This window comes from Artemia franciscana, chromosome 9, assembly GCF_032884065.1.
Source record: "Artemia franciscana chromosome 9, ASM3288406v1, whole genome shotgun sequence".
NCBI lineage: Eukaryota > Metazoa > Arthropoda > Branchiopoda > Anostraca > Artemiidae > Artemia > Artemia franciscana.
The window spans coordinates 776,887-800,425 of NC_088871.1; the positions used below are offsets into that span (position 1 = coordinate 776,887).

Here is a 23,539-nt window from a genome sequence, read left to right on the forward strand (position 1 = left end):
GAAAGTTAGCAAGAGAATAGAGAAATGCTCACACTGCGAATATTGTAGTGACTACGAAAAGTCAAAGTCCGCCTCAAATGTGCTTAAGTACAACCTTTGTGACTTTTCATATCGAGAGCTAGTGATATAACTGATAGAAAGGCAATTGTATAGCGGCATAACTTATCACTTTAAACAAAGTGTTAAAATGCGACAGGATCGCAAGGTTACAAAGAAATAAACACACAAAATAATCCTTCAAATCTACTAATTCAACTTGAACTAGCTTAGAATATGGATTTACTTCAGGTTTGATGTAACAAAAAATACCGAATTTTCAGATTCGGATCAACCTCAAGGGTTTTGGCAAAGATGTGAGCTAAAAATTAGAGTTTTTATTCGAGAATAAGAAAAACCCTTAAGCCACATGCAAACCTACAGAAGAGAACGTTCATTAAAATAAAAACAACATTTACTGTTTTCTGATAAAACTTTCACAGGGGCTAAATACCCGCTAATCGTCTAAATCCGCTCTACCATGAGACCATAGTACAGTCCCATTTTTCTGTTTATCTTAATCTTTTCCTTTGCAAGACTACTTTATAGCAATAGGCGTCACCTTTCTATCACCACAATATTAACTAAGAGCTCTCACGTTTTTTTTAGCGGTATCAAATAAACTAAATTCGACAGTATTGCCATATAACCAGATTAAATAGATGCTGTGTATTTCACAAAACTATAGTATTTGCAACAAATCTGTTTCTGCCCTCCTGGAATTACATTGTGCCTCAAACTATGTTTCAAAGTATTTTGAAAATTATTTTACTTATTTAATATCATGTGTATTTCCGCTACCATTTCAAATTTTTGTGGAAAAACCAAACTAGGTAATCTAATTTCGAATGATCAAGGTAAGTACCAGAAAATTCTTTCGTTTTGTGCATTATCAAGGCATATGAGGGATAACTGGATATCTAAGGATAACTGGTATTGGCAAAAGAATATTGGTAGCTTATAATAGTTGAAACTGGCATTAGGCATTTCCTGAAAATCAAAACAACTGTACATCCGAATATACAACGCTCTTTCTGTAATTTTAGAAAACACAGACAGTATTAAAACCAAGCGGTAATTAGGCGGATAATTAGGGTCGTTTCCTTTATGTAGAGTAATACCTTTTGAAATCTTAAAGAAGTGGGAAAAACTCTTGTCTGAAATATTAAATTTATATGTGCAAATATAGTCGTTATACCAGGCATAATGATTTTCACAGGGTTAAAAAAACAACTATTAAACGCTTCAGAATTGTCATGTTTCATAAGCTTAAGGATTTTCATGACCTCGGACTCAGTGACTCAGGAGAGGAGCATCAACTTGTCTAAAGATGTTGAATATTGGTAGCACACAATAGTTGAAATTGGTATTGGTGTCAAAGAAAAAAAAATCACTAACGTCATCTAGCGTTAGGCATTTCCTGGCAGTTTTTTGTGCAATACTAAGGCAAAATTAGCCAGAGTTAGTAATGGATTACTGAAGCTTCTAGACAATTAAATTTAAAAAAAAAACAAGTTTTTAAGCCTCTTATTGTTCTGATTAAACGAGCATAGTGTTCCAGGAGTGGTTCTTAAAGAATTAGGACAAAATTCAAATTTTAGCGTTAAGAGCGAGGTGTTTTCGAGGAGTAACTCCCCTCATATACGTAATAATTCTGTTCGTTTTAAGTTTTAATGTTGTTCCTTACTTTCAGTTGAAAAACTTGTTTTTTTTAAATTTAATTTTTGACTGTTTTTAAATAATTCCAGGAAATCTGGCTACTCCTCCACGGAAAAATCCCTCCTCTCCAAGGATTTATTCTCTAGACAATAAAATCCTGGGTAAAATTTAGCCTGGACAATTACCCTTAACATTTCGAAGGGTAAAATTTAGTTGGCAATGAGAAAGCGAGACTTAAGAAGAATTTCGTATAGGAATTCTGGTAAATTCCACCAGAGTAAAATTTACCCTGAAAAATTCGCCCCCTGGAAACTTCCCTCACCATTGAAAACTATTTCCGTGAAAAATTCCACCAGCAGACCCCCCCCCCTCTGAAAAATGTATGCATACTTCCCAATAATAAATACTCTACGTAAGCAATGGGCAAATTTTGTAACTTAAAGACCTTCCTCAGGGGCTGTGGGAGGACATGATATCCCCAAAGCCACAGTTAGGGTCTTTCAACTATGATGAACAATTTTTAAAATTGGTTATCTCAAAATTTTGATCGTTCGATTTTGGGAAAAAAGAGGCGTGAGAGGGGGCCTAGTTTCCCTCATGCTTTTGGTCACTTAAAAAGGGCACTAGAATTTTTAATTTCGATTCAAAAGATTCCTCTCGCGACATTCTAGGACCACTGGATCGATACTATCATCCCTAGGAAAAACACAAAAAAAAACAAATAAACATGCATCCATGATCTCTACAATAAACCTCTACAATAGGGTTCTTTGATAGGCTGAACCCGCTGGAGTGCGATTTCTATTCAGAATCTATAACTTTCAGGGGGTTTTCCATCTTTTTCAAAAATCAGGCAAATTTTTTCAGACTCGTAGCCTTTGATGGGTAAGATTAAACTCAATGAAACTTATGCATTCGAAATCAGTATAAAATTCGAATTCTTATGATATATCTATTGGTATCAAAATTCCATTTTTTAGAGTTACGGTTACTATTGAGCCGGATCGCTCCTTACTTACAGTTCGTTACCACAAACTGTTTGACTATGGTTCTTACATCGACCTTGTAGTGTGTTGCAACAGCTAAGTTCGAACTCTGGGTCCCGTATTATCAAGATGACATTAAATGCCCTCCACGACCCTGGGACTTTTAGTTGTAGTTGTAAAAAGCCAAATAATCCCAAGAGCTAGATGGCGTCGTTGTTTCTTTTTTTCCTTTGACAGGTTCTATTCTTATAAGTTAACAACACTCTAGTTTCGGAACCTTCCAAACTGGAAAGGTTACCCTATTTTTGAGTAGTGTTATAAATTATTTTGAACAAAATAACCATCTCAAAATTTTGATCTGATGCACTTGAGGAAAAAGAGGCCTTGGGGGGGCTAGTAGCCCTCCGATCACTTTTGACTTCTAGAAAGGGCCTTAATATCCTTCCTCAGACAGACCTTCCTCAGTTTTGGAAGGTTCTACTCTTATAAGTTACCAACACTCTTTGGTTTTGACTCTAAATACAGATAGTTATAATTTTAAAAATAATTTCATATTTGGGGCAAGGAACAAAATTATTCCTCCAGCCCCTAGAAAAGAGGATATGCTAGGTCTCATGTGTGTTGTCCTAAAGCCTCTTTAGCTAGTATTATGGCTAATTTTTTACCATTTTGTTTTGGTGATTTTACCAAAATCACCGATTTCACGGAAATTTATGCTGGTATTTACCTGTATTTTTGGACTAGCTGCAGTTTCTTTTTATTTTTTGTTGATTAACAGGCTTTTTGGTTAGTATCTCAATAAATTTGGGAACACCATAGACGATTATGGCCATAAGGCCAACAGCAGGTAAATCTGCTGTTGGTACCTGTAATATAACAACAAATTTCAATTATCAAAGGCAAAATATCGACTAACAGCAGATTAAAACATTTTTTGACTCTAAATAAAGATAGTTTGACTAATGGTCTGCTAACATTTAAGAAAATAAATCTAAATCCGGCAGCCTTTGCGCAAGATAAGTTTATTTATTACACACATAGAGGTGTATTTTATAACAGACTACAGACAGGATCTGTTTTGGCAAGCTCGTTGTACTTGTCCTCTATAATACCAGCAGACATTTTTCACAGTTTCCTTTCATTTGCTAGGAACAGCTGCAAACACTGTGTTTAGGCCTAGTTCTCAAAACTTAGTAAGGACAGTGTTACCAGAGACTTGGTGTAAGAAAATGTTGGTTTAGAAAAACCTAATACAACAACAAAGCTCATAGAAAAATACTTTGCGAAGTCACTGATGGTGTCGTAAAGATTCTGAAGACAAACTTTAAAGAGAAGAAAATGCAGTTTTAGGAAGAGTAGGTAAAAGTAAAAAAGGTAAAGGATACGGCATTAGACTTTACAGTCCGTACCGGCGGTGCTGATCTCCGTTTCTTGGCCCTTCAGCCAGGAAGTGCAATGGGGGGTTGGGGGCCAGCCGTCCTATGCTTTTCGCACACCCTTCCTGTTTACCTTCCCCAGATTTCTCCAGGTACCCATTTAGAGCTGGGTCGACTCTGGCTAAGCTTACAGAGTCACGCCACTGACCCTCGTCCCAAACTGAAGAATTGGGTACACTGGGATTCGAACCCGTGTCCTCTCAGACAAGGGATCCCGAATCCAGCGCACCAACCCATTCGGCCAGAAGAGTAGGGGATATATGAAACAAATTTTCACTCTTAAGTTAATAATCGAAAAGTGCCTGAGCCATTAAACACCTTTAGTCCTCAGTTTTATAGATTATGACGAAGCGTTCGATTGAGCTGATAGAAGAGCTTTAGTGAAGGTCTTATTCTTACATTGTATACCAGATAAAAGCATTAAAGTGATTAGCGCTATGTACGAGAATAACACTGCTGCAGTTTAGGTAGGAAATAATGTTAATAGCTGGTTTCGTATTAAACCAAGAGTTAAGCAGGGTTGTATTGTATCCCCATTTATATGAATCATTTTGATGGACTTTGTCTTAAGCAGCACCGCAAAGGCAATGGGAGAACACGAATTCAAATGAGGAAGTGAAAATTTCCTGGACTTAGATCATGCTGGTGACTTAAGCATCCTAGATAAAAATGTGATAAAATGAATGATTTTGTAGAATTCAGGGTGCTAGAATAGGCTTGAAAATGAATGTTAAGAAAATAAAGTCGCCAAGGCTAGGAAGAAGGGATAATGAAAAGGTGATGATGGGTAACGCAAAGATCGATCAAGTGGACAACTTCACTTACCTAGGCAGTATTATTAGTAGAGATGGTGAGTGCAGTGAAGATATTTAAAGTAGAATAGCCAAGACCCAGCGTGTTTTTTCAGTTGAACAAAGTTCAAAAGAATATGAAAATAAGTCTGCAAATCAAGATTAAAATATTGAAAGCTATTGCGATGACAGTGGTCAAGTATGGTTTTGAATATGGGCGCTCCAAAAAACGGAGGAGGATTTGCTGGATGTTTTCCAGAGACATTGCCTGCGGATTGTTTTGGGTACCCGACTGACTGACCCTATTTCAAATAGTAGGCTGTGCGAAATGGTTCAATCCTACTCGCTAGGGCTATAATGAGAGAAAGGTTGAGATGACTAGGGCACGTTCTTCGGATAAAGTATGGCAGATTACCAAAGATTGTCTTTTTCGGCCAACCATCTAAGGCTAAACGAAAATCAGGCCGTCGGCAGTTTTGGCGGGAGGAAGTCGTAAGGAAAGATAAGGAAATGGGAACTTTCTAAGAGGGTTTAAAGAGGAAGGCTTTTAACAGATTTGAATTGACAGGGAGCGCACACAGCGGTGTTGTCATTGGGGATTTTGGTTCTATGGTGAGTTGTTAGTAGTAGTAGTAGTATATATTATAGATACGGCTCCTGGCAACAACAACAAATATTCCAATAAAACTGGAAAAATGCCTCGGCCATATTTTTCTAGAAGCGAAGTTTGTAGTCAAAAAGAAAAATCATGAATGGCACAGCACCCCATAGCCTCTGGTACCGGAGCATTATGAACTGTTATTATATTTCTGAGATAGTTAACATTCAAAAAGGCCATTAATCTTTTTTCAATCAAGCTCAATTTAACTTTAATCTGGCTAAAAAATCATCACAAACCTGAGTATGTGATTTTGATACTCTATCACTTTACAAACATAAAAGTAAAAATAAAAAAATTGTGATTCATATTTCTTAACAGTAGACTTTAGTAAGTACCTTCTTATAAAAAATATAGAGCACATTACGTAACGTTATTCAATAGAAGTTTAGAATACGATTTTGATACCCTATCACTGCACAAATATAATAGCAAAAAATAAATAATGGATATTCATATTTCTTACCTGTATACCTTAGTCTACTAGTATATAACGTTATATATTACGGTCGATATTTAACGTTATGTAACGGTATGTAACGTTATTCATTAGATGATTAGAATGTGATTTTGATACCCTATCACTTTACAAATGTAATAACAAAAAAAAATGGTGATTCATATTTCTTACCGGTAGACCTTAGTGAGTACCTTCTTGTCGGTGCCACACCAGTCAATGATCAACGATAGAACAGGAGCAAGTTTAAAATGGAGGTTGAAAGCAAATTCCCATTCAGGTTCAAACTCCATGTGTTGGCCAACTTGTCGTTTTGTTGCATCCATGCCCTGTAGAATAATAGAAAATTTATAACATGTGACATGTGATGAAATTACCGGTATAAAATTACCGGGGTATAAAATTACCGTTTGCCTGTTTACCTCTGATGAAAAACATTTGCAGTATGTTTGTTCTATCTAAGCTGCAAATAAACAAGTTTGAACGCAAATATCAAGTGCATAACTGGCGAAACTGCAGAAGTGCAGAAAAACGGCAAAAAACCAAATCCAAAAACGTGGATGTTTTCAAATAGTTTTTAATGCTTACACATCAGTCTTGTGAATACGTCACTAGGGTACCATAGTTGACACAGTCCTAAGACCCCCACACACTAAATCTGAACAGCATGTGTTTTCCCTTTTGGGTTTAGGTACCAAATCTTCTGTTACTAATATCTGTTTTATTTCCTGTTTACCCTTGATAAACTCTTAAAATAGCCTAAACGAAGATCTATCAGACCTTGCTCATTTGCCTAATACCATAGTTTTTATCTGAAACTCTCTCAAACTGGAATTTCTGAAACTGAACATGACCAGACTCAAATTCCTAAAGACAGACATCAATCCAAAAGCCCACTATATTTTGATAGCCTGGGTACACATTAGGTCAGTTGATTTACACCACAACCTCACTAAGAAAAAATTCTAAGTTTCACAGTGGCTTATAGTGCAAAAACTTGAAGCCGAATCAAAGACATAAAAAAATGATAAAAATCACCTTATCCTCTGCCTTAAAACACAAATCTAGAAGCCCCCTGGCCCCTCACCCTTCCACCGCTCTGAAAGTTTCAAGGCAATATCTAGTTTGTTTCAAAGATAATGCAGATATGCTATCTTGATAACCTGGATACACAGTGCCTTTTGATTTACTTATACCTCCCAGCAAAATTCCAGCCCAACTTGGCTCCTCAAACTCTATGGAATCTTCAGGTTGGTCTCCTAGGCCGTAGCTCTAAATGGGTACCTGGAGAAATAGAGGGGGTAGTAAACAGGAAGGGTGAGGAAAAGCACAGGATTGCAGACCCCCAGCCTCTAATTGCACTATCTTGCTGAAGGGCCATGAAACAGAAATCAGCACCGCTGGTAGGGAGTGTAAAGTCCAGTTGCTGCATTCTTTGCCTTTACCCTATGCCGTTTTCAAGATATTACAAATATATGATTTTGATATAGTCATTTGATTTTTCTTACGACTTAACTTTTAACGGATTTTGAGTCCTATTTAGACTTATACAGCAAAAACGTTTAGGAAGATCGGATACGAAATATTTTTACCCCCCCCCCCCACACACCCAAAATTGAGAGTCCCCCTCCCCACCTTTAAGCCTCTTGTCTGTCCCTAACAAATTCTAAAACAGTTTAACTGAGGACTTTTCAGACCTGATAGTTCTTGCCTGACACCCTCAGTCTCATGAAAGTGAGCCTGGACTTCAAGGGTCCAACTTCCCAACCTTACCCATTCACACAGCCGCATGAGTTATACCTGAAACATTCCCGAATCTAATCTCAAAATCCTGGCTAGAACAGAAATTCTTAAAACTGAACCTGACCAGATGCTCAGAAACTCACTGATACTTCCCTGAATCCACTCTAAGCAAATATGTTCCTTAACTTGACATTCCTTATTTCTTTATTTCTTATACTGCTCTACATAGTCATTCCTATTAACTCCCCCCCCCCAAAAAAAAAAAAAACAAACAACAGCACTAAACTGAATCTTGACAGAAATCGAAAACCACTAAACCTATTGAGATTTGAATGTGTACCTTTACCCGTCAGAATTAGTGTAATACAAAACAACTTTAAAATTTGTTTATTTTAGACTTACTGAAGTTGGACTCTGTCAAAGGTTTAAGTTACTTTGAATCTTACCTGAAACCTTTTGAAAGTGGTTCGTGGGTTTTGTTCTTACGCTCTTGAGTTATGAAACAGTTAGGGATCACAGCTCTCTGGATTATAAACAGTGAGCGAACATTGATTGGCAAATAAAGCATATAAGTGCAGGCCTACCTTTTCCTTTTTTTAAATTTCCAATACAACGATTGACAGTCTATAAGCTTGCCATGTCGTCATCGAGATTGTCGCATATGTTTAGGAACATGGGAGATTTGTTGGTATTAATAATAAGACGTATTAAGGAGTGCTTACTTTTATGACTTCAAAACCTACTATAATCTTAAAAAAAATATGTACCATATTTTGGTACAAAAAAAACTAGAAATACTGCAAAAAATAAAGCGAGGGGATGGCAACTCTCTTGAGTTGCAAACAATATCACAAAGAACAAGGTTACAAGCAGAAAAATAAGATTGAAAGAATGAACATGTGAGAGGCAGAGGCCCAAGCATCATCCGAAACAAGGACATATGTGAAGTCTTGATAACAGGCATACAGGGCCAGATTTGCGAGGACCATAAGCCCGAGTGAGTTGGGGAGTGTGACATAAAACCGACCAAACCGGTTGCATACAGGCTAAAAAGCCCACGGACATTATAAGCCTGTGAATAGGCATAGAAACGGACAGTATAAGAATAAAAAGTTCGTAAAAATTGTTTTCCCACGTTTATCTCAAATGGATAAATTTTTCTAGTTTATGTCCAAAATCTAATTTTATATTTGAAGAAGAAAAATTTAAATTTAAACATAAAATTTAAGAGAGCACAAAGAATTAACAACTAAAGCATTCCTTTCCTAAATATTACATCAGTTCAAGAGAGTCAACAGGAAATAGTAATATACCTGCATCCAGCCAAGAAGATTAGCCAGTAAATCGAATCCGTGCAGAAAACCTCGACGCAATTCCTCGTTCCAAGTTTCAGGCTTCGAACTAAGCAGATACTTTAAATCATACAATACGTACATTGCACGTCTCAGCGCACTATTGTTACGTTCAAACGATAATTTGCCCTCTGAAAGAAAAATGACTTCTATAAGACAATGAAAACTAAATTGGCTTTCAAAAGTCACTATATTGGCTTTCATTCTTGAAGGCTGTGAGCCAAAGAGTGAGGGAAACTTGTAAGAGTGGGAACTGGCGCTAGCGTCGACAAAAAAAAACTAGCAACACCATCTAGCGCTTGGTGGCCCTTGGCGATTTTTCGGCGTAATAATAAGAAAATAAATTTAATTAGTGTAAATGACAGAATTAGGGTAATAAAATACATACCTGATCTCAGTTGCTGACAGAGAAATGATTACAGAGCTTGAAAAAATGCAATAAGTTACCCACAATCTATCGCTGTGAAATAGAGATATGTCATAAAGGCTTCAAATTCAATATAAAAGTCAGTCAGTGAATTTTAACATTTTCAAAGTATCAAAATACAGCCATGGCCAAAACTGAATATTTCTTTGTGCCTCACAGAACTAAGCTATAAATCTGCTTAATTACATCTCAGAAATTGCTGGTGTGTTCTAAAACATGTTTTCTCTTAGCATAACAAACCCAGCAGGCATTACTCTGATTCACTGTCCTAAGCTTTTTGTAAAAATTTATTGTATTTCACATTTCAGATTTAGAATTAACAATATCCTAATGAAATAACTGAAAATTAAGTACATCCTCGCGCAATTAGTGATAAGGGAAGAGATAGAGAGAAGGGCAGAACATTTGAAAATGTGCTAAACCAAGATAAAGATGCAGGAAAAGATATAAAGAAAATGAAAAAGTTTTTGATACCTTGGATGTGAAGGAAGACTTGTTTTGTGAGGAATAATTAGCGATAGTAGTAAAAGGGTTAAAAAATAATAAGGCCCAAGGTGCTGGTAGTGTGATAATGAGTTTCTTAAGTATGGCAGCTCAGAGGTTAGAAATAAGCTACTGAAGATTATGAATATAATTTTAGAAAAAGAGGAACCACTTAGCGATTTTAGGAAAACCCTAATTAAACCACTTTATAAGAAAGGTGATAAGAGTGAGTGGGGCGATTATCGAGGCATTAGTTTGGTTTCTGTAGGTATTAAATTACTTACTAATATGATACTTTTTAGACTGAAAGATCCTGTAGACCAGGTTATAAGAGAAGAAGAGTGCATTTTTAGAAAAGTTAGAGGATGAATCGGCCAAATTTTCACTCTTAGGTTAATAATTGAGAAGTGCCGGAGTTGTCAAACACCTTTAGTCCTCAGTTCTACAAATTATTTGCATGAGTTCGAATCTGTTGATAGAAGAGCTTTAATGAAAGTCTTATCCTTGTATGGTATACCAGACAAATACATTAAAATTATTAGTGCTATATGCGAGAATAACGCTGCTTCCTTACTTACTTTCCTTTTTCTTACTTCCTGCTTGGCTCATTTCGGTCAGCACAGAAGGTTATCAAGGTGAGCTTACTTCAAGTCGAGTTTTATCTTTTTCACTGCATATTTCCAAAATTAGGCTGTATCAATTTTCATACTTCTGGCTCCTATCCAAACCGATCAAAGACAATGGTCATCATTTGTTTCAACTGTGTCGATCCAATTACCTTATCACAACAAATACCTACTTCCAACAAAATACTATCCACCAGAGTAAGTAGTATAGTCGCGAAAGTAACACAATGAAGACGATCGATCACGTTATTACCTCCAAACGCTGGGAGTAATCGCTCAAGAAATGAAGAACGTTCAGGTCTGCAGATCTTGAAAACACAGGCCACGCACTTGTCTGCGATGTTATCCAGCTTCACCTCTAAGGCAAGCGATACTGAAAATTCGTCACCGCAGATGTTCGAAAATTAAAGGAGCCAGTTAGTCACAGCACAAGTAGTACTTGGCAACATGAGTTTCGCTGAAGAAAATCGCTTAACCAGTGAAACACTGCACACCAAAGAGCAAAGACGAAAGGGATGAATCTTTGATTCACCAGGACAGAACCCAGTTTGTTTTAAGGAAAGCTGAAGAAATCGAAATATCTACTTAAGAGAATAACATGGCAGTACACTTAAGCATCTCTGGGACTAACAGAATAGAAAACTCCTACCTTGGACCTGTCCTGTCCGGGGATGGGACACTCCTATCTGACGAAGGGTTTGGTCTTGAACGGTGATAGGACCACTTCCACTCACTCCCCAGCGATTCTAAATCGTCCTCACCTTCGGATGATAGACTCAGTCAATCAAGGTGTCAAAGACCTGAAGCTAATGCTCCTCAAAACAAACCTTTCAGCCCTTCGGGAAATGGGAATGCAGAACGACAGCTAAAAACAATAATAAAACTGCTGACACCTGCTGATTAAGCCCAGAGATACTAAAACATACCAAGTCTACACTGCTCCGGTCCCTCCACACTCTGTGTTCTATATTTCGACAAACTGATATCATTACGGAAGAATGGCAGAGGGGTGTCACCAGCTCCTTAAGGAAGAGGAAGGATTCTACAAGTGACTGCACAAACTGCCAAGGAAAAATCCTGTTTTATATCATCGGAAAACGCAAGTCTTGCTAGATCAATTTCGGAACACTATCAGCAACTTAACCGAAGCAAGCTCGCTTTATGTCGGACTGTTCAACCATTAAACAGGTTTTCACGATTCGATAAATAGTATAAACGGCCACGGAGTATAAACAAAAAAAATTGTTTTAGTAGACTCACGTGTTACGATTCATTCAGATGACCAGGACACCCTATAATAGAGCTTGAACAAACTGGCCTCCCAGAAAAGCATAGCAGACTTTCAAGGCTACAACCCATGGAACAGAAAGATGCGATCAATTGAACAGCCAGGACAGCACACTCTTCTAGATAATGAGGGAATACACCAAGGATGTGTAGTGAGCCCAGAACTCTGCAATGTCATCGTGCTTCTCGTCTCAAACTCGGGCTCAACCTTGTATATTGTCATCTTAAAAACTGAATTTTCAGATGACTTAGCCATATTGTCAATCTCTATTTAGCAACTATTGCAAGCAAGCTTAATCCTTCGAGATGAAGCAGCAGAAGTTCGAATTCATATAACTTCTTACTTGTACCTGCAGCAGGACCAGAATTTTCTGCCTCACACGGCATCTGAAATTCATATGTTATGTGGCAATTTCTTTTAGCCGTAAGCTCCCACGACTCACGACATTATATGCTTCACATGAACTGTAAAAAGACAAAACTCGTGGTCATAAAACTTCTCCTGGTGGTAGCTCTCGAGTCCACCTAGAAAACACTACTAGCGTTGAAGTTGCTCTGAAAATCAACTACTTGACTTTCATAATTCCTAGCTGATGGGTCACTTCTTTCTGGGCTGTAAGCGAAAATTCCATTGCCATTCTGCTATGGACAGGATGAAGCGTTATCCCTGGCGAAAACCAAACATCAACTGTACAATAAATCTATGGATTTGCAACACCCTCGTCGGCTCTGTTATCCCTTCCATAGCTGAGAAGGCAATTATCAGCAAAAATTCTCAAATCCCTAGGCGCTTTTCAGTCAAAGAACCTAAGAAGGATAGAAGATCTGCAATTATTCGAGTTGATTAGCAACAAAACGTTCCTCCCACTCACTAATCAATCTCAGTTTTCCACCAAAACAAACCAACAAACCACCCGTTGGTTTGGACTCCTGCTTAGAACGCCACCAGATCTAGCCGCAAAGCCTTTCTACGACTTTCAGCTTCCTATAGCCGGTTGAAAACGATCTCATGACCAATCAGAGAAGCGCTAATCCGACAGCCTGCCCAATTTTCTGGCGCTGGTGAACATCAACCTGGTGAAAGTCATAGGATAAAAGAATAACTTTTCTGTATATTCCTTTTCTTTGAAAAAAATCCAAGCACGATTTCTAGACCTCAAATCGTCGACTCTAATCTCTTCATTATTTCTCTTCGCCTTGTTAAAAAACGTCTTCTCCCTGTGGTCCTGTTTCTTATGTTTGTTTTGACTCAGTACGATCCTTATTCAGCAAATATTATTAGCAAAAATTCTCAAATCCCTAGGCGCTTTTCAGTCAAAGAACCTAAGAAGGATAGAAGATCTGCAATTATTCGAGTTGATTAGCAACAAAACGTTCCTCCAACTCACTAATCAATCTCAGTTTTCCACCAAAACAAACCAACAAACCACACGTTGGTTTTGACTCCTGCTTAGAACGCCACCAGATCTAGCCGCAAAGCCTTTCTACGACTTTCAGCTTCCTATAGCCGGTTGAAAACGACCTCATGACCAATCAAAGAAGCGCTAATCCGACAGCCTGCCCAATTTTCTGGCGCTGGTGAACATCAACCTGGTGAAAGTCATAGGATAAAAGAATAACTTTTCTGTATATTCCTTTTCTTTGAAAAAAATCCAAGCATGATTTCTAGACCTCAAATCGTCGACTCTAATCTCTTCATTATTTCTCTTCGCCTTGTTAAAAAACGTCTTCTCCCTGTGTTCCTGTTTCTTATGTTTGTTTTTACTCAGTACGATCCTTATTCAGTTCAACACTTTATTCACAATACTTTGGGTCTACTCAACTCATCTCCTTCTTAAAGTTTGCCTCACTCGATTTTTCTCATAATACTCTTCAACTATAGAAACCATTCTAATTGCAGTAAGTTTGATTCTCTCTTTAAACATCGTCACTAATTTCAGGGTTCCAAAGTCATTAAGTATACACCAGTCATTGGTATCAACAAATTTTAGTTTAAATACTTGTGTTTTTGGCTCATAGTCAAACGTCACCACTCCTGCCTTGTTTTTAGTTAACTGATTACACAAAGTAATTAACTCGACTCTATAATCGACTTTTGCAATTCCGATAAAGTTATAGAATTGAAGTTGCTGGAACATTGCAGGATATTCTATTTTTTGGAATAAACTGGAAATCAGTCTTTCACGAATACGCATACCCGACTCAGTATTTCCCCCAACTTTTATTTTTCCCATGTGATATGCATAAACTTTTACGTTTAGCTTTCTCATAGCTACTCTGCAGTTTATACTTTTTTGTCTCTTTTGCATCGAGTATTGAGCTTATGATATTTTTCACAGCATATTTTGTATTCACACTGGGTCCTAAAGAACAGGAGCCTATAATGTTGACAATTTTCAAGTCACAGCTTTGCGACTAAAAATAGATCAACTCGTTCCTATTCAGTAATTGTCTTCCTCTGAATTATGCCTCTTTCAAACGTGTTGCAAAACCAAGAACCAAGTTCCATCGATGGACTATTTTTTGATGCTCCATTACGCCAATAGAGCTAGTTAACCTATATTATTATATATTATAGTAATAATATATAATATAATATAATATGTATAATATATAATATGGTAATAATATAGGAGCCCTTATTTCAGGGTTCCTATATTATTAGTTATTTCCATATTTAAGAGTTGAGCTTCAGAACAGGTCAATTCACCGGTTTCTGCCACTTTTCCTACACTCTCAACTAGGTCTCTTCCAAATATACTGCAAAACCGAGAATCAATATTTTACACTGGACTATTTTTTTTATGTTCTATTTGGTTTATGGGCCTATTTAACACCAGGCTCATAATATTTGCTTTCCTAAGTCTAAAACCTGCGATTTATAACAAGTAAATTAATCGATGTATGAAATGTATTGCAAAACTACCACTACCACTTAAACTACCACTTAAAAACTACCACTTAAACTACCACTTAAAACTACCACTCTGAACTATGTCTCTTTGAAATGTATTGCAAAACTAAGAGTCAGTATCTTACATTGGACTGTTTTTTGACGTTCCATTTCATCTATAGACCTAACGGAGCTTACATTTTTTTTCCTCCGTTAACGCAGTGCTCACAATATTTGCTATTCACAAGTGTAAAATTTGCAATTTAGAACTTTAGAAATTTTGCGTGTGAGATTGTCTTTAAGTACTTCGGAGAGAATCATTTCTAGAGATGAAGGGCGGAGTCCTCAAATTCCTTACGTTGAGTAATATCGTAATTTCATGGGTGTTATGAAAATATCAGGACTGTAAGGTCTAAAGGGAGTTTGGTTGAATAAATAGGGGAGTTAAAGATATGATGAACGTTTCTTCTAAAAACGTACACTTCCATTTTTTTAATTTGACTCACCGACGCAAAAACATACAAGATTAACAAGAAAAAATAATTACCATCGTTTCTCCGGCGTTCACACTCAGACGTGAAGAAACGCAACAAAATTGCAAGTACGTCATCTATGCTGATTAAATGATGCGAAATCGTTGGTACCGTGAACAGCTGAACAGAGAGGGAACTGATTGAGTAGCTATGGTCATGATCATCATTGATGAAATCTTTCATCATGACGTTATAATACTTGGTAAATATCTAAGATAAAGGAAAACGTGATAAATTTTCTGTATAGACAATCAATGTAGAAGTGATAATATTGGTTAGTAATTTTAAATTAAACACGCAAAACCACCATAGTTTTCCTTTATATTCAGGTCTTATAAGGACTTGTTCTTTTATTAAGGAGTTTATAAAGGACTTATATTATATTATTTTATCAAGGACTTATAAGGACTGACACTTTTATTAGGACCCTTCTTAACTGGCTCACTGCAAGAAATAAAAACAAACACTCTTCTTAATTCGAAATTTCCGAAACTTTAACTGGGGAAGAGGTTTTCATTATTATTATTGTTATTATTAATAGTAGTAGTTATACTATTATTACTGTTATCATTAGTATTATTATTGTTTTTAATGTAAGAACTTCTGTAAGGATTTTTTAGTAGCCTTTTATTAGGACTAGCTCGATCCTACGGAGAGAATAGGCGTTCTTATTAATTCGTGATTTCCGAAATCTTAACTGGAGAAGAAGTTTCCTTTATTATTATTGTTATTATTAATAGTAGTAGTTACTCTATTATTACTGCTCTCATTAGTATTTCTTATATTAAAAGCAATTCCCATTGCTTTTAATATAAGAAATTTTGCAAGGGCCTTTTAGGGCCCTTTTCATCAGGACTAGCTCTATGCTAAGGAAGGAATAGACGTTCTTCTTATTCAGGATTTCTGCAATCTTGACTTTGGATTACTTTTAATTATTTGTTTTGACGAGCTTTTGTCACTAAGATTAATCAAAATATGAGTTATCGGTAAAATTATAGCAGTTCATATAACTGGCTTACCAATAAAGTGAACATATCACTTGATGTCTTTTTTTTGCTCTTTACGAATATATTAGTTGCTTTTACCTCAAATTCAAGTTAAGCACTTTTTAACCTAACCTAAACTAACCTTATTAGAAATAATTTTGGCACTGAGAAAATGTAACATTATTTTTTCAAAAATGATGGAAAAGATGGCGCTGAGAAAACATAGTATTATTTTGTGGAAAACGAGCGATAAGTAATACTTTAATTAAAATTCGTCATTTTTAAGAGCTCAAGAAGTGCTTAAATTTGAATTTGTAGTAGAAGCGATTATTATATTCGTAAAGAATATAAAAAAGGCAATAATTTGTATGTTTGCTTTATTGGTAAGTCAGTCACATGAACTATCATAATTTTTGAAAATTCGTCATTTTTAAGAGCTGAAAAAGCACTTAAATCTCAATTTAAGGTAGAAGCGATTATCATATTCATAAAGAACATAAAAAAAGGCATCGAGTAGTATATTCACTTTATAGGAAAGCCAGTTATATGAACTGCTATAATTTTGCCGAGTTATCATTCACGAATCAGTTCGGAATGGTGATTCTTTCCTCACTGAATGGTTTTTTTTAAACCCACTTTTTTGGTTACTATTGGCTCGAGTTCGTTCTTTACTAGGTTGCTACTATGGGAACAACTATTGTTGTTATACAATAGTGGGAACACTATTAGTTCCCACAATAGTTGTTCCCACAATAGTGGGAACAACTATTGTTGTTCCCACTATTGTGGGAACAACTATTATGGGAACACCAATTGTATTGACAAGCAGAGTGAATGTAAGTTCAGGAAATGCTAGTATTCGATTCAATATGTTAGAACTGGAGCTTCGATTATATGCATACAGATAATTGGACTAGATAAATAAATTGAGGGTGAAAAATTAGAATTGTATAGTATTGTATCGGATTAACGACGCTTCTTGACTACTAAGGTCCCTGCGTCGGCTCTGCAGTCCATTCCTGCAGCATGATTCGATCTCTGGGTCCCGTATTACCACACTAAGGTCAAACCCACTGCGCCAACACAAGATCAAAAAAAAAAAAAAAAAAAAAAAAAGAATGAGTTCGAAACCAAGTCCTTTCAACAAATCTGCCATTTTTTTTTTTTTTTTTTTGTTAACATAAGATAAATTCTATTTCTTCACCAAATCGAACATATTAGTAAGATTTTTCAGATTTGGAAAAGTCTCTATAGTCAAGGCTTCATCAAACACATTTCTAAGTTGAATATATTACTAGTAAAAAGACTATGGGCCTAATTCTAACAAAAAACTGAACTTCCCTTTTGAACTTCATTTTGAAGAGGCAATCGAAAAGTTTAGAGAGATAACATCTAGAGATAAAGGTTATCTTAGACTGATCAAGATACAGATACTTTATTGGAATAGCTAAATTTTACTCCGAGTTAGGTTATGAGGCAATTGTGGAGAAGCTATAAAGCAATTGTGGTTTCAATTTAATACCCAAGATGATCCCAAGAAGTTGTATATATACCATTTCGACAATCTGGATATACAGTAGCTTTGATCTGTCTTGCTACTTGACCATGCATAAATTGCAGGTTCCCTAAGATTTTTTTATATATAATAACATTATTTGCGTATGGATTGGAGATGAAAATTAGTTAACACTCCCTCTTCCTCTAAGACCAAATTTGAATTTCCCTTGACCAACGATCACCCATCCTTCCTCTAGCAGTAGCTGTAAGTTTCTACCCCATCACCCAAACTATTCTCAAGCTATCGCAGACATGCTATCTCGCCGACCCGAACATACAGTGACTTTGATTTATGTATTCCCCCCAAGTACAAATTACAAATCCACTTGATTCTCCTCCCTTTAATACTCCCTAAAAGTTTCAACCCCATCTCTTCAGCCATTCCTAAGATACTGTAAATAATCTTACAAATCAGGTGCACATCTGACCTGTTAAATTATGATTTGTCTTTTGACTTATTCAGGTCTTCGTATCGTATCCAGAGTATACTCTTAGAATCTTAGTCTACCGAACAACCGTAAGAGCTGACTCAAAATACAGCTAATTAGGAATCAAAGCTTTTTGGGCTATTTACGGGTCCCCTAAAACTCTCACCCCACCCACTTCCAACAAAAGTTATGATTTCTTTTTGGCCCAGCAAATAATCTCCAAAATATTCAAGTTAATCGTAAACCCTCCTTTCATACATCCCTCCTTTTCCAAGGGATTGTGGGAGTATGAAGGTGTATTATGTCATCTTTAAAGACATAATTATTGAGCCTTTCAATTTTTTTGTAACGAAATGTCAATCTAAAAATGTTGGTCAGATATCCGTGGAGTTAGAGGAGATAGAAAAATAGGGCATTGGGAAGAGCTGCCCCTCAATCAATTTCAAATCTTATAAAAGGCGCTCAAAACTTGTTTTTCCATTTCAATGGTCCACTTCGGTTTACAGGATATGTAAGATATGTTATTTCGACAACCTAGATGCACTAATAGAGCCTTTTGATTTAGCTTTACCCTTTTCTCCCAAGTTATATTTCAATACCCACTTGTCTCCCTCGACATTCCCTGAAAGCTTCAGCTCAATACCCTAAGCAGTTCCTAAGACATTATAGATACGCCATTTTTATAACCTGGCAGCACATAATGCCTTGATTTTTCTTCTTACTTTATGGTACATGAATTGCACTGTCTATAAATTAATAGAGTATAATCAAACTCAGTAATTTTTGGGTACTATATTATCGGCACATACAAATAGCTCCTCCCATTTAATCTGTCATCAGCGTTCCAGTGTATATTACCCTGGAACACGTATTTTGGTAGAAGCTTTCTTAAAATGCCTTTGAAACCAACTCGAGACTTTGAAATCAATTTGCAATTTCTAAAAACATATAATAATAACACTACACTGATAATTACTCATTTTTATACATGTATTGGAATAAACTAATTTAAAGATTCTACAAAAGTTAGTTTTACAAAGGTGAAGAAAAGTTTGGCGTTCAAGAGAAATCTGACTTTTCTGCCCGTGAAAAATTCTAATGTCTCTTATGTTTCTACTTGTTTAAGTGTTCTCCGGAGCACTTGCATCTCGGTCCGACTTTGTCAAATGGTTGAGATAGGGAATGATCGTACTGTCTAAATTTAGACACAGTGAAGAATTGTCCCATGGGAACTTATAGCGACAAACTTAATTTTCATTTTAATTAGATATGTTTACCTCCTTCTGTCCCCCACTTCCTCCAAACACTATATTTGAGTCTCTTGGCTTTTCTACGATCACATATAAAGTGGCCATCGTCAGTATATAAACGGCCACATTTGATGACGGCCACTGTATATGTGACAGAAATAGCCAGACATTTTGTTATTGTTTCACTGTAAAAAAAAAAGGATTTGTCTGTAATGAACTGTTATTTGTATGTATGGCAGACATGTTTGTTACGATGAGCTGGATACACGCAATGTATTTCGATTTCTGTAGCCCGCTCCCCCCCCCCCGACCAAATTTGAAGTTCCATCAAGCCCTCTCCCCCCCCTCTCTCTCTAGTATTCCACCGATGTTTCAACTTGATTTACCAAGTTATATTTGAGATATTGTAAATAATTTGATAAATGGCATAACGAACCATCCGTAATAGATTGCTCGAAATACAACTAATCGGAAACAAGTTTTTGGTCCTATCCTGGGAGGCACTTAATCCCCCCTCCCAAAACGAAATGCTCCTTCTGACATAAAAAATTATCCCTGAAAGTTTCAGGCTAACTGGACACCCAAGATCAAACACGTTCCTTTTTCTATAAGAAAATATACGTCAAAAAAATTAGCAATGCATATTTTACGACCCTTTGAGCTGGGAACAAATTTTGAGTCAGAAATAGAAATACTGCTCTTCTACAGCCATTTTTACTTCAGAAGCATTTCTAGAGTCAATTATTGTTCTGTGTATTGTGTCTTGGTTTATACAATGTAAACAAAAAGATAACTAATTTAGTATGTCAGCTTATCCTTAGAAAAAAAAACAACAAACCTTGGCAAATCGTTTTTTATTCTCAAAGTCCATTAGCAAACCACTTATGAATAGGTGATGCCATACAGATCTGGCTGCTTTCCAGAGTTGAGTGTCACAGTTCAATATTCCCTCTACTACTGACATCTCCTTTGATGAAGCCTTAAAGAAATGTAATAAATAAACTTATCGTCATGACAAATATCAGGAAAGTCCCTGTAGTAACTTCTAGTGATACTCAACATTTTTTCTCTTTGTTGTTTAATTCGTTGAAGGATGTTTTAGCCTTTACCTTCGTTTTTTAATTTCGCAAATCTTAAAGTAGGTACACTTAAAGACGGTAAAAAAAACGAAAAAAAAAAAAACAGAAGTTCTCCAACCAAAATCCATACAAAAATTTAAAAGTAAAAAAAAGCAAATGAAGACTCGAGTAAAGCAAATTTCTGAATTGTAACCATTTTTTCTCTCCCTTCTAGTGATTTCTAGACACTTGGAAAAGTTTTTTTTCTCACGTTGTTGGCAACCATGATCAGAAACCCTCGTCTGAAGAACTTTCTTAATGCCTTCGCAGTAGTTTGGACCTTTTTATATCGTCGATACCTTTTATATCGTTACATTTTATATCGTATTAATAGCTATTTTTTATATATATTTTTTTTATTATTTTTTATTTTATATCGTATTAATACATTTTATACCTTTTATATTTTAAAGGTCAATGCCTTTTATACCTTTTTATATTATATAATACCTTTTATATCGTCAAAATATCGTTAACATAACACCAAGAAATACGAGACGGTTCAAGCCCCACGTGGGTAGAATTTATGGAAACTGTTTCTGCCAATAGGATCTAAGGCTTATAAAAGAAACCCAAGATGTACATGGCCAAGGGTTACATCTAAAAAGTGCAGTTTTTTACTTTCAGCAGTTTATGAGCATCTGAAACCCTATTGTTTGGGGGTTTAGGATAAGTCTATGTATGATAAATGGCCGTCAAAAAAAGAATATTTCGGCAAGTATTTAGTAAAGCTCGGACACATTGGTTGAACAGTTATTGAGAAACGGCAGATTACTCACACGGTATTTTCACTCTCACTTTATTTAAGAAAAGAGGAAACAATGTAACTGCAATATGCCATGGGTTCAAGACCATTACGCTTATCCAATGAACCCACGGTTAAGCCAAAAAACTCCCATAAATTTCACAAGTAATACAACATCAATGTATAAAGGAGAAAGAAAGAAAAAAGTAATGACAATAATAAGAATTATGCAGGTTAGAGATTATGCAGGAAAAAATCATTAATAAGAAAAACACCACATTTTTCAAAACAACAACTGCATATAATGACAAAAAATGGTAGTGTTTTGAAGAAACTAGCATCATCTACATTCATTATTAATGCTATAAATTATAGGGAAGCTAGAATGAATCATCTCTAGACCATGTATAGAAATGTTGGAATTATAGGCCTATTACAAAAGATAGAGAGAAGATGTCATTCTAAACAAGTAAACACGTGAAATTCTTACTGTCGTTCAAAAAGGGTAGTGTAAAAATCTCATAGCCCAGAAGAGGGCAGTTTTGAAGAGAGCAGGATGGATGAGGAGGGCTAACAATCAGAATACCACCATATTCCATATTCACTAATGCATGGAATGGAAAGTTGCATTGATTTCTGGCTGCTTTCTTTATTCAGTATCTTTTTCTCTCTTTTTCAATTAACTTCAAAAGGTTTTTTTTTTTTTTTTTTTTTTTTTTTTTTTTTTTTTTTTTTTTTTTTTTTTTTTTTTTTTTTGAGCACTGAGGACTACTTGGCGGAGATCCTTGTCGAAATATTTGCTCGTTTTTCGTCTTTATATTTTGCTACTGGCTGACAAAATCCTAGTTTTTTTAACTACCCTTTCCTTTCTTAGCTTCATATGTCAACCATATTTGCAGTTGTAGCTACAGCCTAGTGGAAATATGAAACACGTTCAGTGGTATTTTCCTAATTGCTCAAAAGAAGCAAAAAAAGTTTTTGGAAACATACCTCCTTATGTACCTTCATATCTCTCGAGCACCAATCGTGCCTTCCTGGCCATATCATTGTGGTTCTTGTGTGACCTGACATTCTTAGTGACTGTGAAAGAGTCGTGCACCTAACGCTTTTTGGTCTCCAAACTAGTCAAAATTTGGTTATAATGCGTTTTGAGTAGATTATAAAATTAAGAATATCTCGAGAACGAAAGGGGATATGTGCATTCTGATCAAACCAATAAATCGGGCGTGCCTGATTTTAGTAGAATCGATATATACCTCATTTTTAACTGACATATCACATAACGTCTTTCGTATTTCCACAGCCGAGCAAAAGACAACCCATAAAAACTGAAAATTTAGAAAGATATTTTTAAAAAAAGGGAACAAAATGAGAAACACTTTCCAATAAGAGAATATTAAGCGACGGTAACTTAAAAAGGTTCATCAAAGAGTTTATTGTTTAAATAATTTTTTTAGAATTTAAAAAAGAGCTAGAAAATTCTAAAAATTGGTGACAGATCGAAATGAAAAGAGCACCAATGAAATTATCATGATCAAAGACCATAAACTAGGGGTTTTGAGCCCCCCTACCCAGCCTCCCACTTCGTCTTAAAAAACGCTATTTACATGTGTAGCAGTAATCCGTCTGCTTTCCTATTTTCTATGAAGAGAAGACGTAAAGGGATAGAAAAACGCATCATTTGATGGCCATAGCATTCTAGGGTTAGTTATTTAGATAAAGTGCATCTATATTCTAAATATTGGACAAAATTACCTCCATAGCAATGTCACTAAATAAAATCCGAAAGGCCTCACAGCAGCCAAGCAATTGTTGAAGCCAATTTAGTAATCTCATGGCACCCACTTGATGAGCCATGACGTGAGCTGGCATCACAACAACTTTCAATGGTCTTTGATTAGTTGGCTGACGAGACGTCTGTCGCTCGATGACAAGTCGGACATTATTGCATGTCTAGAAATTAGCGAGCAATTATTAGTTATATCATAACAATACACAAACGAGAATAGTTTGGGGTAAGAAGGCAATTTATCTCTTTTTTTGTCTCTTCAAGATAATATTATATTATAAAAGCAATAATAGAATTAT

At 35.9% G+C, this 23,539-nt stretch overlaps 1 protein-coding gene across 2 annotated transcripts in view; it reads right to left on the reverse strand.

Annotated features, from left to right (window-relative positions):
* The window catches only part of LOC136030852 (E3 ubiquitin-protein ligase UBR2-like), a 151,719-nt gene that overhangs the window by 98,475 nt on the left and 29,705 nt on the right, over window positions 1-23,539 (reverse strand). For both annotated transcript variants that reach the window (XM_065709903.1, XM_065709902.1), the window contains exons 6-10: window positions 23,207-23,404; window positions 20,427-20,567; window positions 15,382-15,577; window positions 9,080-9,249; window positions 6,198-6,352 (exon numbers count right to left, since the gene is read on the reverse strand). In XM_065709903.1, the coding sequence (XP_065565975.1) occupies window positions 6,198-6,352; window positions 9,080-9,249; window positions 15,382-15,577; window positions 20,427-20,567; window positions 23,207-23,404 (860 nt within the window). The remainder of the gene's footprint in view (window positions 1-6,197; window positions 6,353-9,079; window positions 9,250-15,381; window positions 15,578-20,426; window positions 20,568-23,206; window positions 23,405-23,539) is intronic.